The sequence below is a fragment of the Lates calcarifer genome, linkage group LG21, assembly GCF_001640805.2.
Source record: "Lates calcarifer isolate ASB-BC8 linkage group LG21, TLL_Latcal_v3, whole genome shotgun sequence".
In the NCBI taxonomy this organism is placed as follows: domain Eukaryota; kingdom Metazoa; phylum Chordata; class Actinopteri; family Centropomidae; genus Lates; species Lates calcarifer.
Window position 1 is genome coordinate 10,820,768 of NC_066853.1, and position 26,785 is coordinate 10,847,552.

The 26,785-nt window shown below is 40.4% G+C and overlaps 3 protein-coding genes across 3 annotated transcripts in view; 2 read left to right on the forward strand and 1 right to left on the reverse strand.

Annotated features, from left to right (window-relative positions):
* Positions 1-8,195, forward strand: part of kmt2a (lysine (K)-specific methyltransferase 2A) — a 38,250-nt gene extending 30,055 nt beyond the window's left edge. Inside the window, 9 exon segments of the mRNA XM_018681222.2 lie at positions 2-322; positions 859-927; positions 1,011-1,237; positions 1,514-1,588; positions 1,727-1,901; positions 2,269-2,376; positions 2,644-2,724; positions 3,045-3,174; positions 3,280-8,195. Of these exon segments, the coding sequence (XP_018536738.1) occupies positions 2-322; positions 859-927; positions 1,011-1,237; positions 1,514-1,588; positions 1,727-1,901; positions 2,269-2,376; positions 2,644-2,724; positions 3,045-3,174; positions 3,280-3,555 (1,462 nt within the window). The 3' untranslated portion in view covers positions 3,556-8,195.
* A 3,299-nt stretch (positions 8,196-11,494) lies between these two features.
* Positions 11,495-16,335, forward strand: c1qtnf5 (C1q and TNF related 5). Its single transcript, XM_018681223.2, has 3 exons — positions 11,495-11,709; positions 15,041-15,285; positions 15,380-16,335. The coding sequence occupies exons 2-3, from the start codon at positions 15,054-15,056 to the stop codon at positions 15,898-15,900; spliced, it is 753 nt and encodes a 250-aa protein (XP_018536739.1). The 5' UTR covers positions 11,495-11,709; positions 15,041-15,053; the 3' UTR covers positions 15,901-16,335.
* A 6,399-nt stretch (positions 16,336-22,734) lies between these two features.
* rnf26 (ring finger protein 26) lies at positions 22,735-26,757 on the reverse strand. The gene has a single exon (XM_018681226.2). It carries the CDS (start codon positions 26,247-26,249, stop codon positions 24,900-24,902), a length of 1,350 nt encoding a protein of 449 aa, XP_018536742.1. The 5' UTR covers positions 26,250-26,757; the 3' UTR covers positions 22,735-24,899.
* Positions 26,758-26,785: the final 28 nt, after the last annotated feature.

Genomic DNA, 26,785 nt, shown 5'->3' on the forward strand with positions numbered 1-26,785 from the left:
CCACTGTTACTTTAGCCCCCAGTCCAGCCACCCCTCTAAGCCCTGCCAAGGGGCGTGTCCTCGGAGTGTTCACGCAAACGGCAACTTCCGCCCACTCCCAGAGCAGCAGAACAACTCCTATTTCCAGATCATCAGAACAAAGGACTCCTAACTCCGGTGCAGTGGTGTCAGCGGCAGTCGCAGTTTCAGGAGCAGAAAAAGCCAAGCAGAAAGCCAAGAGGAGCAGACAGAGTCCAGACATGTCCAGTGGGAAGAAGCTCAAGGCCTCTCAGGCAGAGGAGCATCACAGCAACCCTGCAGGACGACTTCCATCAAACCCAAGGTGAGACAGTTTAAATTGTGTGTTGTTTATTCCTATCTGCAAGAATACCTGGAAGAAATAGTCTTATCGAGGTTGTTCTACATAATGAAAAAAACATTTAGAACATTTAAAAAATCTCCAGCAAAATTAATGACTTTATAGTCTGCTGTCATTGTAACTTAATATCAAACAAATTCCCCTCAGTCCAGTTGCATATTCATGGTGATAAGATACAGTATAGTTTCTGAATCTAAGAATGGGATTGTTGAAGTATGTTTTATTCATCAGATGCTTCTCCAAAGAAACCAATTATTTTTACACAAAATTACATTTTTAATTGCTCCACACCACAATAAAGTTAGATACAGATATGTGAAAGATGTCACCTTGACTGCATCCCTTGATAGTCAAAATATGTTGATTGCATTTGATTAAAATGATTTTTAAGGCATCAACAGTCCAGTGTCATGTCTTGTAGGACTACTACTACTTGTTCAGGAAAGTGCTTTATGTAAAATATATTCCCATTTTGAACCTCTAACAACCTTTGCGTGCAGTTCCAAAGAGCTGATCTCTACTGAACCCATGGACACTGGCAAGCCCCCAGATAAGGCAACCAACAAGAGGTATGGAGTCTCGATATTAGTCATCCATTTTCACTAACTAATCACAAAATAGACTTCTAATGCTTGCCTTGTATCTTTTCCAGCATGCTTGGTAAAAAGAAGACATCTGAAGGTTCTGTTTTACCGGGGAAACTAGTGGGAAAGGACAAACCATCTGCCACTGGAGGAGCAGGGTCTCTTCCTGTGGCTTCACCACCCGACCAGGATGGCAACAGCAGAGATACCGGTTTGGACAGCAAACCCAAGAAAGGCATCATCTTTGAAATCTGCAGTGAGGATGGCTTTCATATCCGCTGTGAGAGTATTGAAGGTGAGAGAAAACAGTTCTCCTCTATGACTAACGGCACCCTGAAATTTTAACACTAAATACTGTAAATACAAAATGCATCAGATTTCCTAGTGAATAATCATTCAGTGTTATTTATTTATTTATGTAAAATGGTACATGCATGTACTATACATCACATTTACACGCTTTTCTGTAAAGATAATAGCACAAATGATATCATAACCAAGTGTTATTTACTGCTGTGAAACACTGAACCATGCACTGGGTGTAAAATACTGTCTCCTACTCCTAATACAGAGGCTTGGAAGTCCCTGACTGATAAGGTGAAGGAAGCTCGCTCCAATGCACGACTCAAAGAGCTCTCTTTTGAAGGTGATGCATCCCTCTAACTACAGAAAAACAACAAAAAATAATAAATAGTTTCTGTCCAAACTCAAAAATTCTTCCTAAATACACATAACATACTTGAACAGAAAATTCATTATTGAGGTCTGTCTCCACTCCTCCCAGGTGTGAACGGACTCAAGATGCTGGGAGTTGTCCACGAAGCAGTGGTCTTCCTGCTGGAACAGCTGTACGGGTCCAGGCACTGTCGCAGCTACCGTTTCCGCTTCCACAAACCAGAGGAAACCGATGAACCTCCTATCAACCCCCATGGCTCAGCTCGTGCGGAGATCCACCAGAGGTTAGGGAGGGACCTGCGCACATACAGTACACACACACATCTGTAAGAAACTGGGAGAGTAGGCTAATGTTTGCCTGATGTAGATAAAAGACATAATAAATATATTTGTATCTGTATCTAAAGCAGTAACACTTGCCACATGGAGGTATAATGCGCTTGATGATTGGTCAGGTGTTTAAATATCCCAGGTGATGAGAACTCAGACAGGGCACATTATTGCTATAGTCCAGCCATACTCTATATGCTGAACACTGTTAATAAACATCACAGGAAATATGAAAATATTTTGTGGATGGATTCTGCTTCAGTCAATGACAACCTTTTGTGTGTTTCTGACTGCTGTCTATTCCACCTGTCTACACTCCAGGAGGTCTGTATTTGACATGTTCAATTTCTTGGCCTCAAAACACCGCCAGCCACCTGAGTATAGGCCGCAGGAAGACGATGATGAGGAAGGGCAGCTCAGGACTGCCAGGTCAGTTACACCACACACAAAATCCCTGTTATATTTCTTAACGTAAATATGATCCTTGTGCTGTTGCAACTCCTCTCTGGGAGTCCATAAACTCCTAACTAAACTAAACTTAAAATTAAACATATAATTTAGAGAGAGTCAGCAGTTCTAAATTATAATATAATTTATTGTGTGTATAATACATAATATAATTGTGCCAAGATGGTTTCATATGAGTTTGTAGAGAAACTATCACCAAAGCATTTCTCCATCATGCTGTCATTGCAGGCGTGCCTCCATGGAGCTGCCACTCGCTGTAAGATTCAAACAGCTCAAGGCCACCTCCAAGGAAACTGTCGGAGTCTACAGGTTAGATCAGTGGTGTTTAATAATGTGTAAATCATTTAGGTTGATGAACAGTTTCACAAGAAGTAGATTAGATGTGAGTTGTGTGAAATTAGCCATTAGATTCCTCTGTTCAGACCAGCAGCAAATATCTGGCCGTTACAATGGTGAGACTGTTTCGTTCGTCCATGATCAGTTCTTCATGACAATTTATGTTCTTTCAGCAAAGTCTTGATAAGTTTGAAGGTATAAAAAAGCATAGCCAAAACAAAAAGATTTTAAATTATACATGCATTCACATACAGAGACTTGACATTACTGTGATTCACTGCATGCCTCTGCAGGTCTCCCATTCATGGCCGAGGCCTGTTCTGCAAGAAAACCATCGATTCTGGGGAGATGGTTATTGAATACTCTGGAAATGTCATTCGGTCTGTGCTCACTGACAAACGGGAGAAATATTATGATGGAAAGGTGAGGTCCTGGGAATGCATTTTGAGTTAAACTAAAACTCAAAAACTAACTAAAAAAGTCTAGATAGAATCAAACATACAACCTCTGTTTTTTCTCTCCTCAAAGGGCATTGGCTGTTACATGTTTCGCATCGACGACTACGAGGTTGTAGATGCCACGGTGCATGGCAACGCAGCCCGCTTCATCAACCACTCCTGTGAGCCCAACTGCTACTCTCGGGTCATCACTGTGGACGGCCAGAAGCACATTGTCATCTTTGCCTCTCGTCGCATCTACTGTGGAGAGGAGCTCACCTACGACTACAAGTTCCCTATTGAGGATGCCAGCAACAAGCTGCCCTGCAACTGTGGTGCAAAGAAGTGTCGCAAGTTCCTCAACTGATGCCCATATCAAAACTATTTAAAGAGGACTGCATGTCCGTTTAGCAGAAGTGCCACGATGCTCTGAGGACGCCCATGCTGGGGGGTGTTCCATGGCACCAGCTCACTATGCTGATTCTGGGTCCGGTCCACGTAGGACCACAGCTGCCAACAGGGCACGAGCCCTGTCAGTGTTCCTGCTCCTGGTGTTGGCAGAACACAGCAGAGACAGCAGTTGTAGGTCGTACTGTATATGCAGGAAGGGCCATTTTGGTGGAGGGGCCATTTGTAGAAATTCCAACATATTGTGCCTCCTTTTGTCTCATTTACATTTGGCACGGGAAGTTTCACCTTCAGAGGTGAGTTATGAAATGGTTTGAGCCTTCACAACATTGCAATATTAACTTTTATTTACATTTGGATGATAAAGTTAACCCCTCGTTTTTTTTTTTTTGTTTTGTTTTTTTTTACATTGACCCATCCTCCTTAATTTTCTACAAATATGTTATGGTCCATTGATGCTGAGATTTGAACATAGAAGAAGAAAAAAAAATATCAAAGAACTTGGTTCCATTTTACACCAAAGTGCAATTTGTTGAAGGGACTTGGAACAGTAATTTTACTAGAAAGAAAAATTAGAAAAATGTTTGACATTTTTTTTTTTAAATCTCAGTCTCAGCTGTTAGTGATGCACATCTCCCTGTCTGAATGTGCCCTGATGCCTTCAGAGCTGTTGTGATTTACTGGAACCTTCCCCTAACTGGGCTTTTTTCGACACTGTAAATAGGAGCTACTTGTGTGTAGCAGCCTGATAAGAGCTGTACAGGCGGAAACACTAGGGGGAGCAGTAGCCACAGGAAGGAAGAGAGAAAAAAGAAACAAGGGGGGTAGAAATGTAGATTTGTTCAAAAAACAAAAGGTTACTTTTGGATGTTTGTGTGAGGGGTGATAACTAAGGTTGATATCATCCTTTAACGTTTAGTCTGACAGCTTGGTAGCTATGTAGACATGTTGTTGATGGGATTAAGCCTCTGGCCTGAGAGAGCGAGGCAGCTAGAGATTCTGGTGGACTGACAGCCAAGGGACTGGAAAACCCTACTGATGTGCTTTAGTAGACATATTTATAATTGATTTTTCGGAGCTGTGATCTACAAACAGCCATGGATCTTACAGAAACATACAAACAGATGTGTTGCAAGTTTGTGCATGCTGATGTTGATATCAGACTTGTTTTTGGTAATTATATAAGCTTGGACTTTTTGAATCACGTTCCAAATTACAGCAGCAAAGACAACCAAACATCACACCCTTGAATTGAATTTTCACACCGCTTGTTTTCCTCTTGGCCTGTTGTGATAACCATTACTATGAAAAATGTTTTTTATTTGTATTAAGTCTTTTAAAGTCTTGTCTGTTATCTGTCTTTTTATTATGGACAGGGAAGTATCATGCTTGCTTTTAAAAAAAACAAATGTAAATAATGTATATTTTTCTACAAAAAGACTTAAAAAGCACTCACTAGTGAATAGCACTTAATGATGGTATTTATATTTTTAAAAAATCGTATTTATTTTATTGCCATTTTTGTAGGAAATAGAGGTTTACAAACACTAATGCTTGGTCTCTATGTTTTGTATTCCGCTGCCTTTTCAAAGTTGTTTTTGTCGTAATTTTATTTTTCTTTTTTAATTTGTAGCCTGAATGTTTTCTTTGATTCCAAAGACTGACGCCGGTCTGTGGCTTGGTCCCCTTTTAGTTCAGTCCACCAGTAGCTCTTTATCTATCCCGGGCCGTTTGGTCAGAGCTGACAGTTTTTTGTTTTTTTGTTTTTTTTGTTTTTGTTTTTTTAACATTGTTCCAGTTCTAGCTGGCAGTGTGGCAGTCATGTGAACTATTATTATGCACTTGAGAGAGTTTAGATTGTTGATCCATAGCAGATATCTCCTCTCTCCAGCCTTATTGTCTCCACACCACATCACACCGAGTATCAAGTCCACTTGCAGGCTGCTACCGGGCAGTCATATCAAAATGATTCGGGTTTTCTTGTCGCTGATAAAGCGACAGTCTATTGAGTATACAAACTGTTCACGTGTGTAAAATCCAGCTGTCAGTTTAAGGTGTTTTGTCCCTCTGCAGTTTATAATAAAGAGGTGCCTTTATTTTAAGCTACCAACAGCATTTGACATATCTCAGTTGAGCTAATCCATTTATTAAAAAAAAAAAAACATTTTATTTTGGTGACCGCTCATCAGTGCTCACCAGCATTTGGAAATCACTTTTTATTCTTTCGTTCAGTCTCCTCATGGTTTGCCTTAGTTGTAAATGAGCATGCCTCTTCTCTCCTTACAAGCCTTCATGTCCTGGACCGAATATTTAATTAGACTGTTGAGACTGACTGCTTCTGAAGTCACTTGCTTAGTTTTTGTCCCTTTTTGATTAATTTATTGTTGTCCACCGTTCATGCTGACTTTGTTATCACCTTAAGGCCGTTAGCAGTTACTCACACACTGCCCTTTGTTGTTGTGAACTGAAACAAAAAAAAGTGACCCACGCATTGGTTTGCACTTTAGCTGTGACACAGGCACTGAATAGACATAGGAAAACTCAGCTCTTTCAGACAGACAGACAGACAATGCAACTCCAATGCTGAAACCACAAGCACAGATAGCCACTGAGAATACTTTTGAGTTTGTGCATTAGGCCCTGAGTTCAGTCGACTTAGAACTGGTCTTGATGACTCCTGAAAGTGGTGTTTGAGGCTCTAGCAAAAGTGCACTTGACTCTTTTTCTGCAACAAAGTGAAGGCAGGGACCACACCAGCAGCCCTTTCCTTCCTGAAAGGTGCAGTCTGCACAAACTCCCCGGCTGTGCTTTTCCATTTAGGGCCCAAGATCAGGTCTTGAGGCCCCATCTACCCTGACTGATAGGCCGGCCTCGCGGTTGTGCAGCTGCACCTGCACTGGGCTTGCTGGGTTCTGCTGCTAAGGTCAACAATGAATGTATATTCCTCCTCTGCATCACACGACGTGTGATGATGTCGATACTTTGTCAGCGACATTTGTTTTCAGTTCTTGCGTCAACAACCCTGGTAGATAATGGACGATGTGTAGATGTGACCTCAAGCTGGGCAGCAGCAGCTTCATTTCACCACTGGGAATAATACTGACATGTGAACAGCAGTGGCATTTCTGTCTGTAGGACAACCGGTTCTTACTGGGTTAGCTCAACAGTTCACGTTAGCATCGGTGATAACACGTTCACCAATGCCAAGGGCTCTGTCTACAACTCTCACTTCTCGAGATCCACTTCTGCATTTTCAGGGTCAGATGGTTCGGTGAACAATAAGTCATTTATTTCACTGTTTTACACAACATATATACAATAAGGAAATGGTCTCAGTTGTTTCTTTGGACTTCATTTTACCACGCCACACCAGTGGCCCTTCTCCGTCATTCTCTGTAATTATAGTATAAATACATAACAATATTATACAGAAACATGCATAGTAATTTCTTGTACTTTAGTATCTATACAATATATGGAATGGACAGACAAACTTAGTTACAGTAGCAAAACAGCAGATTTATAATGGTTAATAGCAATGTTTCAATGTACTCTATAATGGTTTTGTGTTACAGTACTATCAGATGAAACTAACGTGCATCATTCTTTTGTATATTGATATCCAGTACCAATTTTGCTGTGCCTGTGAGTGTTCTTTCGCCAGCAAGGAACATTGCAGTTTTTCTTTTTATTTTCTTTCTGGAAAGCAACGGTTTCTATGTGATGAGAAATGTAACTGTATTAATGTGGTTGTGAACTTCTTGAGGTCAGCCATTTTTTTTTTTTCAACTTTTTGTTGTTTTTTTCCCCCCTGGTTGTTGTAGTGAATGTTCTTCTGTTTTCTCTTTGTACGTTTTAACAGGGACTTTTTAGACAGCTTACTTGATGTGGTATAAATTAAGAGATTGGTTTGTGGAGACTGATCAGGAGTTTTAAAGATCGCACCAAAATGCACGTTTTTTTTTTTCCATTTTGGAAACCTCTCATGTCTCCCTGACCACCTCTCTCTCCTCCGAAGCTTTGGTTGTACTTATCATGTACTGTTTTTATAGAAAGTCATAATGCTGAGATAATGCTGATGTTGAAAACATTTAATTTATTTATTTTGTGCAACATCCACCCTGAATTGTTCTTTTACAAGTCAAGGTTTGGGAGAGGTCGGACAAGTACTTAACATGTATTTGTAATTTTCTACTTGTTTCTTGTGTATAGAAGTTGTCAGCTAGGATGGGATGTGGTGTCACAGAGGGAGCGGATGTAGGACATGTTAACAGAGGGATCATGGGTCATGAACAGGCTTGTTTTCTTATGCCTTGAATATACCTTTGTCTTATCAATATTCCTCCTGCTCTCTGTAATAACGGTATTCATGAGTTCAACAGTCATATTTTCTCCCGTTTTGACAGTGTTCTTTCAATACACATCAACAAAATGAAGGAAAACCACCACAGTGAAAATAAACCACAAACTACTTGGTTGAATGTATAATTAGGAAACAAAGTTGTACATAAGTGTAAAAAGAAAAGTTTCTAATCATGTTTATTTTCTATGCACTTTTTTATTTAAGTGATAGTTTAAATAATAAACATGTCTCCTTTACTCTTTTTTGTTTCACGAATGGTTCATTGTTTGATTCAACAGCTGCTGTCCATTTAGCAGCTGGTCTTAAGCTTTTAATCATATCACATGACCCTTATCAGCAGGTGGAGTCTCCTTTTAAGCCAGCTCAGGACAAAACTCCATCTGCTGATAAAGACTGTTTGATACAATCAAAAGCTCCAGGAACAGCTACTAAATGGACCTTAAGGTGAGATTGTTTTCTCAACTTTTCCCCAAGGTCAAGAATGAATTTGAAACTAGCTACACCAGTGATTTTCCATCTTTGAGCCCACACCAGCTCACCATGTACTGTATGTTACCATAGAAATATAAATATAGCTTTTTCCATTGTTCCATTCAATCATTCAGTCATCTTCATACACAATGGAAATCTACTGGCACTCTTTTGAGTCCATCTTAGATTGCAATTAAAATGGTACAGACTTTTCAAATCAATCTGTACTTAACCTGCATTATCACATGAAATGAGTGTTTGTTCTGGAGTTTCTTCATCTGTTTATTATTGTGAGTGAGTTGATGTCTACACTCCAGTACAGTCCTGTAAGAGGGATATTGTTCAAAATTAACATATTTGTTCTATTGCCTTCTAGAACAGGTGTTTTAAAAAAGTATCCAAATTAGAGGCTGTGGCTTTTTAGTATGAGATGAGAGGAACATGAACCTGCTTCTATTCACTTTTCATTCATTTTTAATCTGTACCCTTTGTGGTATTTTATATTAAATGTCATCGTAAACTCATTTAGTGAATGTTCTAACTAGAAATTGACAATAGAGCCAGGTTATTAAATAACAAGTTGCTTTAAAGGTCAAAACTGAGATTTTTTTCCCACCAAGAGCAGATGTTCTGGGAAATATGTGCATCATCACAGGACAATCTTTTTTTAACAGGCACAACATCTGTGTTCACGACTTCAAAACAGTCCCTGCTTGTCTTTGTTTCTACTCTGAAAAGTAGGGCTGTTTCTGAAACGGTTCAACCCCCAGCTAAAACTGCCTTGTTATTTAGCTAACCAAATCATGCTTTTGCTATAACATCACCACCACCCACTACAAATGAATTCAAACTGCTCAATTGCCAAGTGGTCCAAATTAACAGTAAATCCTCCAAGCAGCAGTTTATGGATTCTTACAGGAAATTAGTGCAGCAGACCCAGAATGTGCTGATTCTGGTGCTGCTAATTAAAAACATGTCTTAACTCTGCTGCGTCTCACTTCAGTTACAGCTCACAGCCTCCACAGGATCCTGCTGAATGCCCCTCCTCACAGCAGCCTGATGACTCAAATTCAAAGGAAAGTGGGCTGTTTCAAAGAGCTACCGACCCCCCATCCCAATCATTACAGTCCCATAAAACCAGTGTTTTAACGTTTACACACTAAGCAGACCCATGTGCAGTCAGAGCAGTTTCACTCTTTGCTCTTAGTGAATCCATGTCACACCAACAAACTTCATTTCCAAACTGAAGGGGTGTGTGCCCATTTTCACAAGCAATTATGTCATTTTAATTACCTCAATATGTGACTATTACACATGAAGACTGAATTAATGTTGATGAAATATTACTCTGTATTTAAGCTATTACACCAGTGGTTGGCAAATTGAAGCCTTGGTGCCATCAAAATGTTTACATGTTTACAAAATGTTTAAATCCTAAAAATGATGGTCTCATGACGTTATTACTGCCCACACATGAAGAAGAGGTAGTTCTGAGAAGGAGTAGGAGTACTGAAGCTGGTTACCATAGGTAGGTTAACCCCATGTTTGGTCCAGCCAGCTCCAACACATGCACATTTATCCTGCATTCAACCTAACACATGGGACCCACACAATTTACGTAGTCCTCATTCTCAATGCAGGCTCCAGCAACACCTATTAAATGTAGACACTGAAATGAAGGAATGACACATAGTTACCCCTGTTTTTAAGTTTATTCAGACATTAGTTTTAGATCTATTGTCACATATTTACATATGTGATATAAATTGTGTGGATAACCTGTCAATCACATCTCTAGTCATATAGTGCAACATTAACATGGCATGTATATGAACAAAAGCTGCTGTAACCACAAGTTAATCTCATGGTGGCATTAGAGGAAACGTCAGAGGATTACCAAAGTTATTGGGGTTCATCCTCTGGGGGCCACAAATATAAACTGTGATGAAAATTTAATGGCAATCTGAAATGGTTGTTGTGTCATTTCAATCTGGACCAATGTGCTGAACTCACCAGCTAACAGACTGTAGCGTCTTCCAAGCTGCTAACATGGCTAAAAATTGATTGTTGGATACAAACTAGAAACAAACTGCTAAATAAAGTTTTATTTCTAAATCAGTTGAATCAAATAAGCAAACAAACACATCGAAAATTCAGTACATCTGTGTTTCCACTGAGTCTGTAAAATGCTGCTTTAAAAACAAACAAACAAACAAACAAACAAAAAAAAACTGGCCCTGGGTTGAACCTAATTGCAGACCCCTGTATTATACTCAACACATTCCTGTTACAGCTCCACTCTGTTTATTTTCTGTTTTCTCCTCTCCCACACAGATTAACCCAGTGACCTGTGGTCTCGCACTCCTCTACCGTCTCCAGTTTTGGCACAGCGTTGGCTCCTCTGGGGTCACCACTGTATGGTAACTGTGAAGAGATGTTTTCATTGGCCTGAACTAAAGGGAGCTGCAAAATTTTTATCAGGTTAAGTTTAGCTCCCTCGCCAGAAAGATATTAAGACCTCTTGCTTTATCAACTTAACACTTCCACTGAAGGATTACAATGAAAAGAGGATTACTGTCAGAGAGTCTTGCTTGAGTGGAAGACTGATATGAGTGGGAAGATGATATCTGGATTGAGCAAATTGCCTCATCTTGGAGGCAGATAATGAAAATCACAGAGTAGAGAAGACAAGTACATGAGTATATGTGTGTGCGTCTGTGTGCCTTATATGTCAGCTGATGTTTGTATTTGCTCTCTTCACTTTCTCTTAAAGTCGTGGTGTTTTTGAGTATAAAGAAAGGAGTATTGGCTCATCTTCAGCTGCAGTTCATTGTGGCGGCTTCTTCTGACCACAGCCCTCTGAACTCTCAGTAATTCTGTCTTGGAGATTTTCCCCAAACACTGTTATGCAATCTCCAAAACATTCCTGTATTTATCATCCTCCCCTAAACTTGTCTCATCCCCCCTCCCCCCCAAAAAACCCAATCCCTCCCTTCATACTTTTTGTCACAGTTTTTGTTTTAGTTATATTTCTCTTTTATTTGTGCTGGATTACCATCAAATATTTCCCTCTGTGTCCTCCCTGTTCTCTCTCCTCCACCCGCAGTTCCTCCTCTCCCACCCACCCTGGTTTCTAATTGGATTTCATTACCATTTCCTTTCAGTTTTTCCCAGCCAGACTCTCTGGTTGGGAGGAACAGCTTCAGCTGGATTCTCCTCGGCACTCACGAACATCAGCAGCAGTTGCAGCAGCTCTCAAAGACTTCACTACATCAGCCAGTAAGTTAGGTTTTGATTTTTTTTTCTCCTGAGTTGTGAATCAAAGCTGCTCTTCAGTGTTTGAATGTCAAGGCATACAGGTGAAGTCAGCACATGTCAGGGTGCAGGGCTGAGGTATCTTTAATAGATTTAGTGTTGAGAACAGAAGTAGTGGCACCTTTTTGTTTCCTCAGAGCATCAAATAAGAAGTACATAAGAGCACAATTGTGTATTGTGTAGTAATGACTGTTGAGCTTGATTATATGGAAAGCTAAAAGGCAGTGAGGGAAGAAGCATTCAGATCTTAAGTCCTGCACTCAAAATCTTACTTAGGTAGGTATTATTGGCAAAAAATACTTTTTTTTTTTTTTTTTTTTAACTTTTTTAAAGAATGATGCATTCAAGTTTAAGCCGTATTTTAATTTATATTTTAATGTAGCCAGTGGAGCCACTATAGGTTATCTGTAAAGTAATCAGTAACTATAGGTGTCAGGTAAATGCAGTGGAGTAAAAAGTACAATTCCAGCTGAAGTACAAAGTACAAGTAAGAAGTGTAAATTGTAACTGAGTGAATGTATTTAGTTACAGTACTACAAGGTAAGAGCATTATTCAGCAACTCAGGGTTAAAAATAAATGAGCATTCTTTGCCTTTAATAGCCTGATAATGAGTTACAGTAAATGTGGATTATATCAATGCACTCCAGCTGGTCTTAAGGCAACATGCCAAACTTCTCCACATGGCTGTTGGGGTTTGTCAATTTATATCTTTCAGAGAAATCAGATATTTTAACTGCCCGTGAATGCTAATGGGAATCAAACACGGTGGTGAAGTTGAGTCCAAGTCAGTGGACTGGACTTTTGACTCAAACAAGAACACTTCAGTCCAGTGATTTGGATTGAACTATGGATCTTAAAACTGTTCATTAATATGAAAACAACTGGATTTCACCTGATAATAAATACAGTGCCATTAAGAAAAGGTGAAAAGTCCTAAATACGTTTTTTTTAATTACCTGACCACATTTCCCCAAAGTTTTACTTTTCTGCATGGTTCTGCATACAAAAAAAGCAAAGATAATAAGCTGCTCTGACAGCATAAACAGAATCAGAGGGTTTACAGTAAACACTGTAGTTCACATGTTAGTGGTCTATAAACAATGGATTCTTCTTTTCTGCTTTTATTGATAACATTCATGTTTCTAATCATCTGAGGGCTACTGAGGCAGACAGCTGCTCAGACTCCCCAGTATTTGTCCTCTTGTCTGCCCTCCTCTTCTGCCAGGAATGCTGACATGCAACTCTCTCTCTCTCTCCCTCCTCCTTTTCTCTCACCGTCTCTCTCTTTTCTTTCTGTTCCTGTTCCACACACACACACACACACACACACACACACACACACACCACCCCTCCTCACCCCCTCCTCCCTCTGTGAGGCTCTCCCTCTCTTTCCCTCTCCCTCTCTCTTTCTGCAGCTGTTGTGGATGTACAGTAAAAGCCCTCGATTGCAATTAGGAGACCTGCAGATAGACGACAGGCAGCTTTCATGACTAAACCATAAAGCTGCAAAGAACGCGGTGCTGTGAGCCAGTGAGCCTGTTAAGTCCTCCTGTTCAGTTCATCAGCTCAGTTTATGGTCTTGTGACGCCTGTCGTGCTCTCAGACAGACAGGGTGACAGCAGAGACGAGCTGATGTCTCTTGACCAAAAATCCTGCTGGAAAAGATAAGGGTGCTGCTGTACAAACGCATTTGGAATTTGGTGATTTTTGTGGATAGCTATAATTTGATAATTCTCTGGCTGTCCAACAGGGTCAGCTGAGGATTGAGTTTCTTATTGCATGTTCACACAGACAGGAAACAGAGGCAGACAGAGAGAGAGGAGAACTTGAGGACAGACCTTTTAACTTTTAGGTGTGACTGCGAGTAGCTTCTGAGTAGGCTGTCTGGTATTCAGCATCTCATCAAACTTTCATAAGGAACATCTGGTAATATTGTGTTTTGCAGATCACATGAGTAATCTTAATCATTAGCTGGGAAAACAGGAAATTGTATTATTTTCATCATCCTGAACTGCAAATCAGGGGATTTTATATAGCTAAGTTAGCATGTCCCTCATAGAAACATCACTTATGACATGTCAGAAGTACATGTCTATTTACATAGATTGCTGACTTTTACTTTCTGTAAAGTTTGTAATATAAAACAACTGGATATCATCTGAGTTGTGAATTATTGAACCAAAAGAAAGGGTATAAACGCTTATGTAAGAGATGATTCACCTTGGGATCATGGATGATGGTCACACGCCTTTTCTGTTTGCCGTTGGTTGTTATTGAGTCTTCTTTCATTTCCTGTCTTTTTTTCTCTCTCTTTCTTTCTATCACTTCCTTCCACGTGCCTTCCCTGAAACAGAGCATGCTGTTCTTAGTATCACAACTCTGAATCATAACTTGAAACCAAAAACTGCACCTGTGTTAATAAACACGAGCTCTCCATGTGTGTGTGTGTGTGTGTGTGTGTGTGTGTGTGTGTGTCGCTGCACTGAAACCTCCAACCTCCACCTCATTTAAATATATTTAAACCTATAATATTTTTAGAAATACGGCTACCTGAGTGGAGAGGGACACATTTAAAATATCATCTGTTCTAAATTACTGGTTATTTCCTTCGAGTTTTGGCAGAGCTGAAATCTAATGATGTCAGCTCAGTAATGTAATATGGTTATTTCAGTTTGACTTTCTCCTTAACTCAAGTGAAGAATTTGTTACAAAAACATAAAGGAATATTATTATATTCCCTATTTTTCTCTGGTAATACATCTTAAGTACCAGATCAAATATGTTAAAAGTAGACACAAGTAAGTATCTATGTTTTTTAGAATTAGCCCACAGAGGCAGTTTTGGGACTAAATGTTGATGTGCTTGGCTCATGGATCAGAAACATGGCAGCAATCTCTTGCAGTGTTACAGTGAAAAAGTTGTTGCCTATCATGGTATAGTATTGTAATAGTAGTCCTAGAATTAATTTGATAGATTCCCTTTAACTGTGATTAAACTCCAAGAAGAAACATGTAAAGTGAATATCATACTGTATGTCCTCACACACTCATTTCAGTGTGTTTACACATGCTGCAGTTTCAAAATTTATACGTGCTCTCCCAGCCTTAGTAATCTGATGATGTTTAATTTGACCTGATGTTTATAGTGGCTTTTGTGGTTCACTTTTGTTTAATCAGGTCACTGTTATCCCACTGTGTGTTCAAACTTTGGTGTTACTCCTCCACAGTGTTGTTTGTAAACTGTAATGTTTCTTTTATCTTTGTAAGTCTGAAATATTACATTTCCCTCTCTCAGCCGTGACACTGCAATGACCTCGCTCAGGCTGTTACCCGTGTTGCACTCCCTCCTCGTCCTACAAGTCCATCTTTCCAACCAGTTAGAAGACAACAAGATCCCTCCTAGTTTGTGTACTGGTCACCCTGGTATCCCGGGCTCTCCCGGAGCTCATGGCAGTCCTGGTCAGCCAGGGAGAGATGGGAGAGACGGGAGAGATGCCGCTCCGGGGGAGAAGGGACAGAAGGGGGACAGGGGAGACACAGGTGCTCTCTTTCATTTAATTTTATGTGTGTGAGTGTGTGCTTGTGATGAATGTCTGTACTGGATGTTCATGTCTGTGTTCCTCTTCCTCTCCAGGCGAGACAGGAGTGAGAGGCCTAACAGGAGACAGAGGTGACCCAGGAGAAAAGGGGGAGAGGGGGCAGCCGGGGGAGTGCGCTGTGGCCCCCAAATCAGCCTTCAGTGCCAAACTGTCCGAGGGCCTCACTTTACCCCTCACTGTGGGCGATGCAGTCCGCTTCGACAAGATCATGCTGAATGAGCAGGGTGACTACAACACGGAGACGGGACGCTTCACCTGCAAAGTCCCTGGAGTCTACTACTTTGCCGTCCATGCCACAGTCTACCGTGCCAGCCTGCAGTTTGACCTGATGAAGAACGGACACACGGTGGCGTCTTATTTTCAGTTTTATGGAAACTGGCCCAAACCTGCGTCTCTGTCAGGTGGCTCCCTGCTCCACCTCGTCCCTGGTGACCAGGTGTGGGTCCAGATGGCTCTGTCGGAGTACAATGGATTTTACTCAAGCACCAAGACAGACAGCACCTTCACCGGCTTCCTGGTGTATTCAGACTGGAAAAACTCTGCTGTATTTGCTTGACATGTGCTTGTGAACAAAACAAAGTCATATTCCCCTGGGGGATAATGAACCACAACTTTTTTCTTTTGCCTATTTTAGTTTCCTAATTGAGACGTTCTGGATAATGACAAGTGAATCGGCTGTGACGTGGTACAGCTGTATTTGCATAACAAGTAAAAAACACACCAGACAATGTTACTTGAATGGCACATACCGTACTGGTGAAGTGTGGGGCACATACACCGAGCAGTAATGTTTATTCAGCGTCTGTTCTTCAGTTGCAGCTTTTAAACTGTTGTGACAGTTGATTATTGTACCAGATGTTGTGACAACGGCCTCCAGCCAACTCCTGGCCACAAATTCAAATAGCTTCTATGTTATTATTGCACATTGTTTCTCATCAGTTTCTGCACAGTGAACATAAAACATGAATAAATCATTTTAGCTTTTAAAACACACGCGACTGACATATTTTTGGCAATAAATACCCCCTCATTCTGGAGAGTGACAAATGTGAGAGGATCAGTTTTGCCACGTGTTGGACTGTTGGACCACTCTCTCATAACATGTCTCCCTGTGCACATCTGTATTATTATACAGATGTTTATCTGGTTTCAGCTGTGGAGGAAGTCCTGTTAAGTAAAAATACAGAGAAGAATCATTGGCAAAATATCCTCACATTAAATGTACTAAAAGTACTCCTTCTTTTAAAAAGTGCCATGTCACTCTTATCTATTTATTCATGACATTATTGTTAATACTAATGCATCAACATGTAAGTGCCATTTTGCTGTTGTAGCAGCTTGAGGTGGAGAATTTTATTTAATTATTTATTTAATTTGCCTCTATTTATACTGGGAAAATCACAGAGGACTGGCCCTCATTTACAATGATGTCAGGTAACAGTTTAAAATGACATAATTATGACTTGCTTAAAAATATAAGATACAGATACAAAAGACAAATCCATTAAAAAAAAAGGAAAAAAAAGCAGAAATTATGAATGATTTGTGATGATGGATTTAAATTGACCAAAGAATTAATTAACCGTTTAGTATTTTGGTCTAGTGATTCCCAACCTGGGGGTTGGGCTCCTCTTACGTGTCACAAGATAAATCTGCAGGGTTGTAAAATTACTGTTTGGACAGAGAAGGAGAAAACGTAAAATTATTTTAGATTTCTGTCTAATGTGGTTTGCTTTTTCTTGGATAATTTTTCCTAATGGGAGCCACAAATTGTTATTTAAATGAGACCATCTGGGGTGATTAGAGAGAAAATCTCTCTTAGTTGGAGCTGCTGACATCTGTAAGGACACTTTTTTGTACAGAAGCACAAGCCAAAAATAGAACCAATAGTTTACTATATTGTATCTTGTAAGTGTATTATAAGATTTTAACATGAAAAGTAACTACTACTATTATAGAAGCTGTAGTTGTTGAATAAGTGAAATAGAGCAAAAACTCAGTATTTCCCTATAAAATGTAGTGATGTAAAACTGTAAAGTAGCACAAATAGAAATACTCAAGTAAGTACACATACCTCAGAAGCACTTGAGTAAATGCACTTAGTTACTTTCCACCTCTGCCTGATTGATCAACTTTCATGTGGCACTTTTATTACTAAAATCCAACACACAGTCCTCTGGTTTCTATTCCCAAAGGCAGAGCACTACCAAAGTAAATACCATAATGAAAAAGGCTGGAAAATGTTCATTTTCCACGGGATTCACTCTGTTTACTTCTGCCTAATGATTTCACCAAACGCTGTAAGTACCTTGACAGACTCATACATTTCAACACTGTGAGCTGGTTGTAAGTCATCACCTTCATCCCGTCCCTGATGATAGCTTAAAACAAAAAGGAACATGTATTATTTTTTCCAGTTTAATGAGCTGAGTCTCTCCCCTTGTTTCTGACATTTTGTCTCAAGCATGATCGTTTGTTTGGGAGGGTTGACGCTGACAAGGCCACAGTCTATGGAAGGCTTTGTGTGCCTGTCAAATACACTACCTCAGACATGAGGAAATCTTATTTTCCCTTCACTCCCTGAGTCTCCTACACATAATTAAGCTCTAAATATATCCTCATAACTTTTCCCTCTAGGGTAGAATGAGAGAAGCAGGGAGTTAATCAATCCTACTCTGGCATTAATCAGTTATTTCCATTAGTCCACGGCCTGTAAATTGAAGCCACTGGCCGAGCAGACAGTGACATCACTCTCTGAAAGAGCTCCGCAGGAGTTTTTTTGGGTGAAGAAACGTGAGGCAAGTTTGTCTTCTGGATTACAATGTTGATGCAGATAGGGTTTAGTTATATGCTACATGCACTACAAAAGAGGGAGGGACAGACAGAACATTTTGGAAAAGATTAAAATTCCCCCAGCAAAACCTTACCACTGAAAGATATTAAGATATATAACTGACCAACAATAATGTCTATAAAATTCAAAATATTTCCTCATATTATCAATTAATTTAAGTTAGATTATATTCTCTGTGCATTTTATGTCCCTCCATGATGGTCTAACTGTTGTTTTAAAGAAATAATCTGACATATCTGTAGAAATAGACATTTCTACTGGAAACATTTTGACATTTATGCAATCCTGTTATCACTGCGAGGTTGCCAGGCAACCAGAGGGCTGAAGGATCAAACAAGTGAGATGTAATGTAGTAATTGGTGAGCTTTAGAGTTGTTGGTAGATTTTGTTGCCTTTGGACAAATTATTTTAGAAACAAATATAAGGACATTTAGTTAAAAAATAATAATAATAATAAGAGAATCACTCATGTGTGCAATTATAGAAACAGAAACTTCCGTTCAGGCCAGTGTAATCCCCAAATCAAAAGAAACAATATCAAAGATATCACCTCATCGTCCTCAATGGGTGGGCTTCTCCAAATTAAAATTCAGATATGTGAAGTCAAGCAGCCAGAATCCAGAGAAAATGTGCCATCATCAACTATATTTTCCTCAGTGATTTGGCATCAGAGGTGGTTCAGGTAAAGCGGAGGGCGCTAGATATTCCAACAGGGGGCAGTGTTGTATCAGTGTTCAACAGGCAAAAAACTGCAGGAACATCTGCAGAGGAGGGAGTTGAGTATCACCAAGTTTGTGCTTCAGATTATCTGGGCAGGACTGATGATTTTTAGCAGCTGAATCAACAGTCCTGAGGTGAATTTATGATGAGTGAAACAGTGGCTGTGGATGTTAAAAAGAAATCAGACAGGAATGTATAATACATTTATTAAAAAACCTGCCCTGAAGGGACTCCAATATTTATTGACCACATCCTTCCTTTGACAGAATTTACAAGCTAGAAAAAAAAAAATTCTTTCGATAGCAGATATTCACACTTGAAAAATGACTCCTGCTCTCAAGAGATTATCACCACAAAAATAAAGCCAATCAGGCATATTTGGATAATAAATTAATAACTGATAAAATAAAGCCTGAAGTGTCAAATATCAGCGGTTATATGGACATTACAAGTGGAATTATTAAATGAAACCACATTTGCGAAGCACCTCAGACAAACAGTAGACAGATCAATAAGTAGATCTCACTGTGCTCCTCTTTGCTCATTATAAATGTATGAAAACACTGCCACAAAAATCTAAATACTAAATGGAGTTTTGAACTGTCTGCAGACGAGCATGTATTATGAATAACTTGGTACAGCAGGTGATGAACTGCAGGTTCAGGACTGCAGATTACATGTTGAGGACTATTTTATATGCATTTAAAATCAAACATGTTCTCATTAATTTGTTCCTGTGTGGATCCTCGTATAGCTTAGCTTTACAAAGGATGTAAAAAATAAGAAATCACAAGAAATCTCTTCTATAACTGAGAGTTTTCAGATTAACCACTGTACTTAAAATAGATATTTGATGAAAAATTGTTGAACAAATAGGCCTACTAAACAGTAGACTGCAGTTATGCTGTTTTGGCACCATCGGGAAGAAATTCCACTGAAGTTTTTTTAAAAGCCCTGTTTCCCTTGTAAGGTAATCACTGAGAAGGTTTCTAAAAACAAAAAAAAATGACAGTCCAGTCTTTTGAGGGGTATTATAGAATCAGATATTCACAGGATATTCTGGTAAGGATGCAACATTGCACACTAAGCAAGCTCTTACTTGAACCAGTCATCAAAAGAACTGTGTTTGTAATTTTTTACTAATGTAGCTTTTTGTAATACAGTGCCCATAAAAAGTATTAATATCATGGTGCACAGTAGGTTTTGTCTTGATACTGGCCACAGGTGTGTAATCAACTGACCCCCCACCCCTCACACACACTCACATTACAGGTGATCTCCATTTAACTAATTATGTGACTTCTAATGGCTGCACCGGTGATGTCTCACGTTAAAGAGGGTGAGCACATATCTTCTGTGTGTTATATTTGTAGCTCTTGTAGAGATCTGTGTTCAAATAACCTTTGATTCTATGTTGTGAAACTGTGAGAAGAGAGGGACCTGTACTTTAAACAGTAGCAGAACATCTATTTGATTAGATTAGTGAGTACTCTGTCAGCCCTGGTTGTGTATTTCTCTTTTTGTAGAAACAGTGGCACCTTTCATTGTATCTCATTTCTCTCTCAGTCTGAAGGTTGAAGGTCAAGTAATACTGGGGGGCTTCTGATCTCTGACCAGCCTCCTGAGTTGATGGATATCATCCAACTTCCTACTTCAGGAGTCACAGGCTTTAATCTCTGTGCTGCTTATAAATCACACACTGCATGTATTCAAGGCTATCAGGATTATTTGGATTAATTACAACAAACATCCTAACCACAGTAGAGTCAGGGGTTGGGTGGAGGCCAAGGCTAATGAGTGGTCAATGTGTCTTCTTCTTGATCTCATCATCATCTCATTACTGTCAAACTGTTGTTTTCCCTTTTAATCCACTGACAGCGCTCTCTTTCTCTCCTTTCTGTCTTCTCACCTTTTGTAAATCCCTAGATTTTATCTTCTGTCTATGAAATGTTGATCACTGTTTGTCTTTGCATTGTGATGGGGGGCTCTGTCATGTTTATAACAAATAGAAACATTATAGTAAAACGCTCCCATAATTTGTCTGTATACAGGGAAATTATCTCATTGTTCACAATCCCCCAAAGGGAGGTCAGAGGTCAGGGTCAAGACCAGACCAGACCAGCGCTGTTTGTAGCTGGTAGAGATTCACCATCCTTTGCGTTTCAGCAGAGCCTGTTCTAATGGTTTGAACCCCTCTGGTTTTGAAGAGGTTTTCCCACTCAGTAAGATGCCAAGATAAAAGCACACGATGTGGACATGATAGAGAAACCAAGAGTCAGAGTAAGCAATGGAGGCAGTGATCATAAACAGTAAAAAATAGACCCTGAGTGAGGCAGGGAAAAGTGCACTGGAGTTTGACATTTTCCCACACTGCTCAGGACCACTGAGGCCACAAGGAAGAGGTCGAATCCCCGGAGTATAAAGCTCTCCTCAGTTTACTCCTCCCTGCTCTTCCCTTGACATTAAACTTCCTCTCCTCTGTTAACACCATCCTCTTTTACAACTAACACGTAAACGCAGCAGAGGCTGGACTTGTGGGTCAGGAGACAATAAACAGCCCCCTGGGTTTGTTTTCTGATCCCTCCTAACAGCATGTTTAGTTTGTGGGTCATCAAGTAGAAACCTCTCAGTCATAAAGATGATAAGATTTTGTGTCTCCTGCTGAGTCACAGATGACTTTTGTGCCAGCAAACAAGAGGATCAGAGACAAATTCAGCATCAAAAATTTAGATATATTGTAGATTGATGTCACTGAGTGCATTCTTTAATTTTAGCAGATGTCTAATGTGGAGCTGGGGATATTTTTAGAGCGAGCATTGGGAAATCTCTGGAGCTGTAAACCACAAAGCCTGGTGATCTGTCATATGTTGGTGTAAGTGGTCCACATTAGGACATTAGGACCCCCCTCCTCCTCTAACCCTGCAAACCTTTGACAGCCCCTTTACCTTCACAGATGCAAGATGTGAAAAGTTGAACTATCTCTGGACTAAACAGTCGCATTATCTCTGGTTACAGCGTCAACAAGTAAAAGGAGTCTGCCGTCTCATGTGTTCAACCCCCCCACCCCCCGTGGATGAAGAAATCTGCATCACCCTCCACATGTGAAGCCCCCGGGGACGTACTGCAGGCTGCAGGAAAAAGATGGTGGAACCAGTAAAACCAAATTTCGTAAAAGATGCAGAAGCTGGGAAATGTGAGTTTTTCCATTTATTCCTTTGCCAACACAGAAGTACATCCTAGTGTACACATACATTAGAGTAGTCTTACCTATTTGTTTGTACTATATTCTTCTACTACTACTAAAACTTTGTGGCCATTGTGGCTGCTCAGTGCACACTTCTATGCAGAAAGTTGGGCGATGTTCCAGGCGTAGAGGCAGCTCTGGGTAGGAGTGCGAGCAGTCATACTTCTTGCCTTGCTTTCAGCAACATCAAGCTTGCTTTGGTACTCACTCTTTAACACAGTGATAAACATATTGGCTGCACTGGCTGTCTGCTCCAAAGACCATGAAAATCCCTGCTTGTATTTTTCCATACTCTTTTCTTTTTTACATATTTATCCAGACCTGGAAATGACTAAAATCAAAGTCCGACACCACATAGGAACCGTGTCTTTTTGCTAATCATTTTGGTAATCAAAGATTCACTGGTTCCAGCTTCTGAAATGTTCACATGTTCTAGTTTTCTTCCTTTTCATTGGCACTAAGCTGACTATGTTCAGATTTAGTCCTGTTCATGGGACAAAAGTCTAAGAGCAGCGCAGTGACAACATATACATGTACAATGTGTTGAGTTGGTGAAGAGCATCACAAGAAGCTGTTTTCACTATTGTTTTATTATGAACAGAAGACTTACCATTATATGGCAGCCACAGCTTAAAAAAAACACACCTTACATTCATGTCTTCATATCACATTGTCCCCTATTATGTCACACATACTGCAGGTAGCAACAGATGATGGTCATGTGAGTTTTCAGTCCACTGCAATCTTTAAATTAGGAACGCTATACACTGGCATTTCAGGAATACCTGAGGGAAGTAGTAGCCTACAATGACTACAACCTTGTCTCCAGAAATCTTTTACAACCCTATCAGATCAGATCACTTTCATTAATGATATCTGTGTAATAGATCTTCTCCATTCACAAAAACAATGCAGATTTCAAATTTCTTCTAATCATACAAATTATTTAAAGAAAAAAGAAAAAAACTTCAAAAAGCAAATGAGGACGTGTGACAGATAGCACTTATCCCACAGATCTGACTCCACAGCACCCACCATCAATAATAATAATACATTAAGTGGTGTCACAATATTGCCCTGTAAACTTTAAACACAGATCAATATCAACATTAGCTTCAGCTTCAGCTTCAACAGCAACAAATGAAAAACAAATGCAAATGAAATTGTGAAGCCTTATTAGTTTATGGTCCTTTTTATACAACACAAATCTATGTTTTATTACAATGGCAAAGGAAAGGGGAAACCTTTTATGGATTATGTGTTGGTGGTGACTGTAATATGCCTCTGATGGAGGACTGGAATTAGCCCATTCAATAGAACATATAAATGAAATAAAGCTGTATTTTATCATCACTGACTGGAAAGTTATAAATCACCTTATGCAGCACAAACATTTACAGAAGTATATTTGAATAGTAAAAGCTTCCACTCAAAAAAAAAAAAAGTCATGGTGTTGCTGTGAATATACTGTCATACATACAGCTTATGTGGAATAAAGCACAGTGTTTGTTTTTCTCTCTTCTCTCTCTCGCAGCTTGGCCAACTCAAAGCAGAACATTTTAAGACATGAGCAGCGGTAAACATTTCAGCATCAGGGAGGGAGGGCACCTACGGGTTTACCATGGCTACAAGACCTGAGACTCAATGTGGCAGCACTGGACCATTTAAACAGGTACATCATGGTGCCAAAACAGAGATGTAGCTGTGACCCAAATCCATGTTTAGTTAAAAAAGCAGGATTTGAGTGTATCGTGTGTTCACACATGAAAAGCGACAAAATGAAGTAAACTTAAACAGTCGGTACACAAACAAACCAAACCCTTCTTTCTCCCACAATTCAATGCACAAAAGACACTGAAAAAATAAAATGGATAGTGGTCAAACAGTTCAGATATTTTACAGTCTCTCTCAGAGCTGCAATGATTTCTCAATTAATCAGGTGATAGACAGAAAATTCATCTGCAGCTATCTTGGTAATAGATTAATCATTTCTTAGTCTTTTTTGGACTGCTGGTTGCATGAAACAAAAAATTTAAGGACATTATTTGAGCTCTAAGAAGTTGCTACTAAAAATAATCAGCAGATTAATCAATAATGGAAATAATCATTAGCTGCAACCCTGGTCTTTCATTTGGAAGTGGCATTTCAATGTTGTAGTTTAATCAGCAACTGAAGGCGCAAGTATTTTATCATTTCCTGTGCTTATGAACTGCTCACAGAGAGTGCACAGATCTGAAAACAAATTTTAGATGATAGGCCTGGTGATATTCTCCATTTCTTATTATCTATTAATCCTAATAATCATTAATAATCCATCCTACTAGTACTGTCTGTGTAGGCAAGGCCCATTTACATCTGGGTATTGGGTAAAATTTGTTTAAAAAGCCCAGTGGTTTTAGGAAAGCAGCCTTGTTTAAATAAATAAAAGGATATATTAATGAGCTGTTTTTTAGGAATTACTTTTGTCTTTGGTGGGAATGAATATGCTTGGGGCTGAGCGCCACAGTCAGGGCTGAGAATCAGGAAAGTAATCAATGCTTTATTACTTTTGGTTCTATCATGGCATTTGTTGCAGCAAGAAAACTACTGAATATTACCAGACTTTTACTTTAACACAACCAAGTAAAACATTAGTCATACAACATCATTTACGTGGTGGTAAAACATTAGGAATAGATACTGATTTTTATGAGGCTCCTTGATATCAGAGGCCCATTGATCCACTTCCACTGGTCCCTCATAGATACACGTCCATAGTGTTGAGGATCATGTGCCGACAGAGCGGGCAGTTCTGTTGGTAGATAGGTTGCCTCAACAGGATGGTTGTACAGTCTCTGCACAAGCAGAGGTGTCTACACGGCAGCAGCACCACCGTCTTGGTACAGTCCTGACAGATCACACACTTCTTCCTCTCCTCCTGCTCCTTCAGTAGAGTCAGCAGGTTCTCAGCAGGCAGAGGTTTACTGTCTTTGCCTGAAGACAATTTCTTCTTCAGTAGCCCGTCTGTACTGGAGGAGGGGGAGACTAAATCTGGCTGCTCCTGGTGGGCTCCATCTCCTGCTCTTCCATCTGGTGGGCCTCGCCGCTCCTCTCCAGGGTCACCGTCGCCTCGTACTCTGTTGTTGTTGTCCCTGTGGAGGTGTGTCCGCAGGACCAGGCCTATTTGGCTGCTGTGTCGAGACAACTGCTGCCAAAGCCCTCGCTCCAGCTGGTAGAGGTGATGTAGTATTCTCTGCAGGCGTCGCATGTTACCATGAACCAAATGTGGGGTGCTCCGCAAGGCTGAAGTGAGGTGGCAGAGAGCCAGATGCAGTCTGCGCAGAGCAGGAAAAGAGTTCATGTAATCCAGAATTCGCACAGCAGCCCGTCTGGTCAGCTCTGGGTTCAGGTAGGCCGTGGTAGTTAGAGCAATAGTGACAGTGAGCAGGAGGCCGTAGATGTTCAGTATGAAGATGCTGATGAACATGTGCACCAGTGACACCAGGAAGTCCAAAATCAGCTTACAGGGCGACCACAGGAAAGCTGATGTCCCAACCAGGCTGCTGTACAGGAAGGTGAAGGAGGTTAGTGTGAGCTCCAACACCTTCTGCAGCGGGCTGGACACTGTCTGCCACACACTGACAACCGCCAGGTACACGTTCTGAGTGGCAATGAGAGCATAATTTACCACCGTGTTGGTGAAATAGACCACCAAGCTGACGGCGATGCCACAGCCCTCCAGCACTGACAGCAGACCTCGACACAGGTGCTCCTTCCCCCGGAGCAGGACATGCATGGACAGGTAACCCACCATCTTCAGGCTTTCCAGCAGCCCCTCCAGAGCCAGCACCAAGCTCCCCAGCATGCTGACAGTACCGTGGGCTACATTTGAAGTAGCCTCTGCCATGGACATTAAGCAAACGACGATAAAGTTTCCCAGCTCCAGCACCGAGGCGAGAAGGAGGGCGGGCAGGCTGTTTATGAAGGCGATCACCGCCAACAGAGTCCGCACCACGGTGTGGACAATGAGAAAATTCAGGTCCAGGAGTACGCAGACGGCGTCCAGGCATTTTCCTACAGTGGAGATAACAAAGTTCAACAAACCCATGGTAACGTATCTTCAACTTATCGATGTTTTCTCTCAGGTTGTCTCCACGGCAAAGTCCATATCGTGTTTATTTGCTCAGGATTAAGTGTTACATCTTGTTCAGACCATTAGCTCGTCTTGAGTGTTAGCCGAAACCGCACGCCATTCCCCGTTTAGCTGAACGGCACACTGGTTTATTTTTCATAGTTTCTTCGTCTTTACTCGACTATAATGACGAGCTAGCATCATAAACACACGCGTTAAAGAGGCGGATGTTTGGTTTCAAACGAGACACAAACACTTCCCTCCCCACGAGACGACACTTCCGTTTATTTTCAGGGTTTCGCGTTTTCTCTTCATTCAGGAAATAGTCCGGGAACATTTAATTTATTAAGCGGTCACTTTACCAAAGCGGTAATCTGTAAAATCCACAGGCGAAATAAAGAAAGACGGGGAAAAACACACAAAAAGCTTCAGTATGTTACTTCAGTACTCCAGCCGCCATATTTGTTTTGGTCGTGTCAGCTGACCATACCATCTCCTTCCGCTGAGATTTA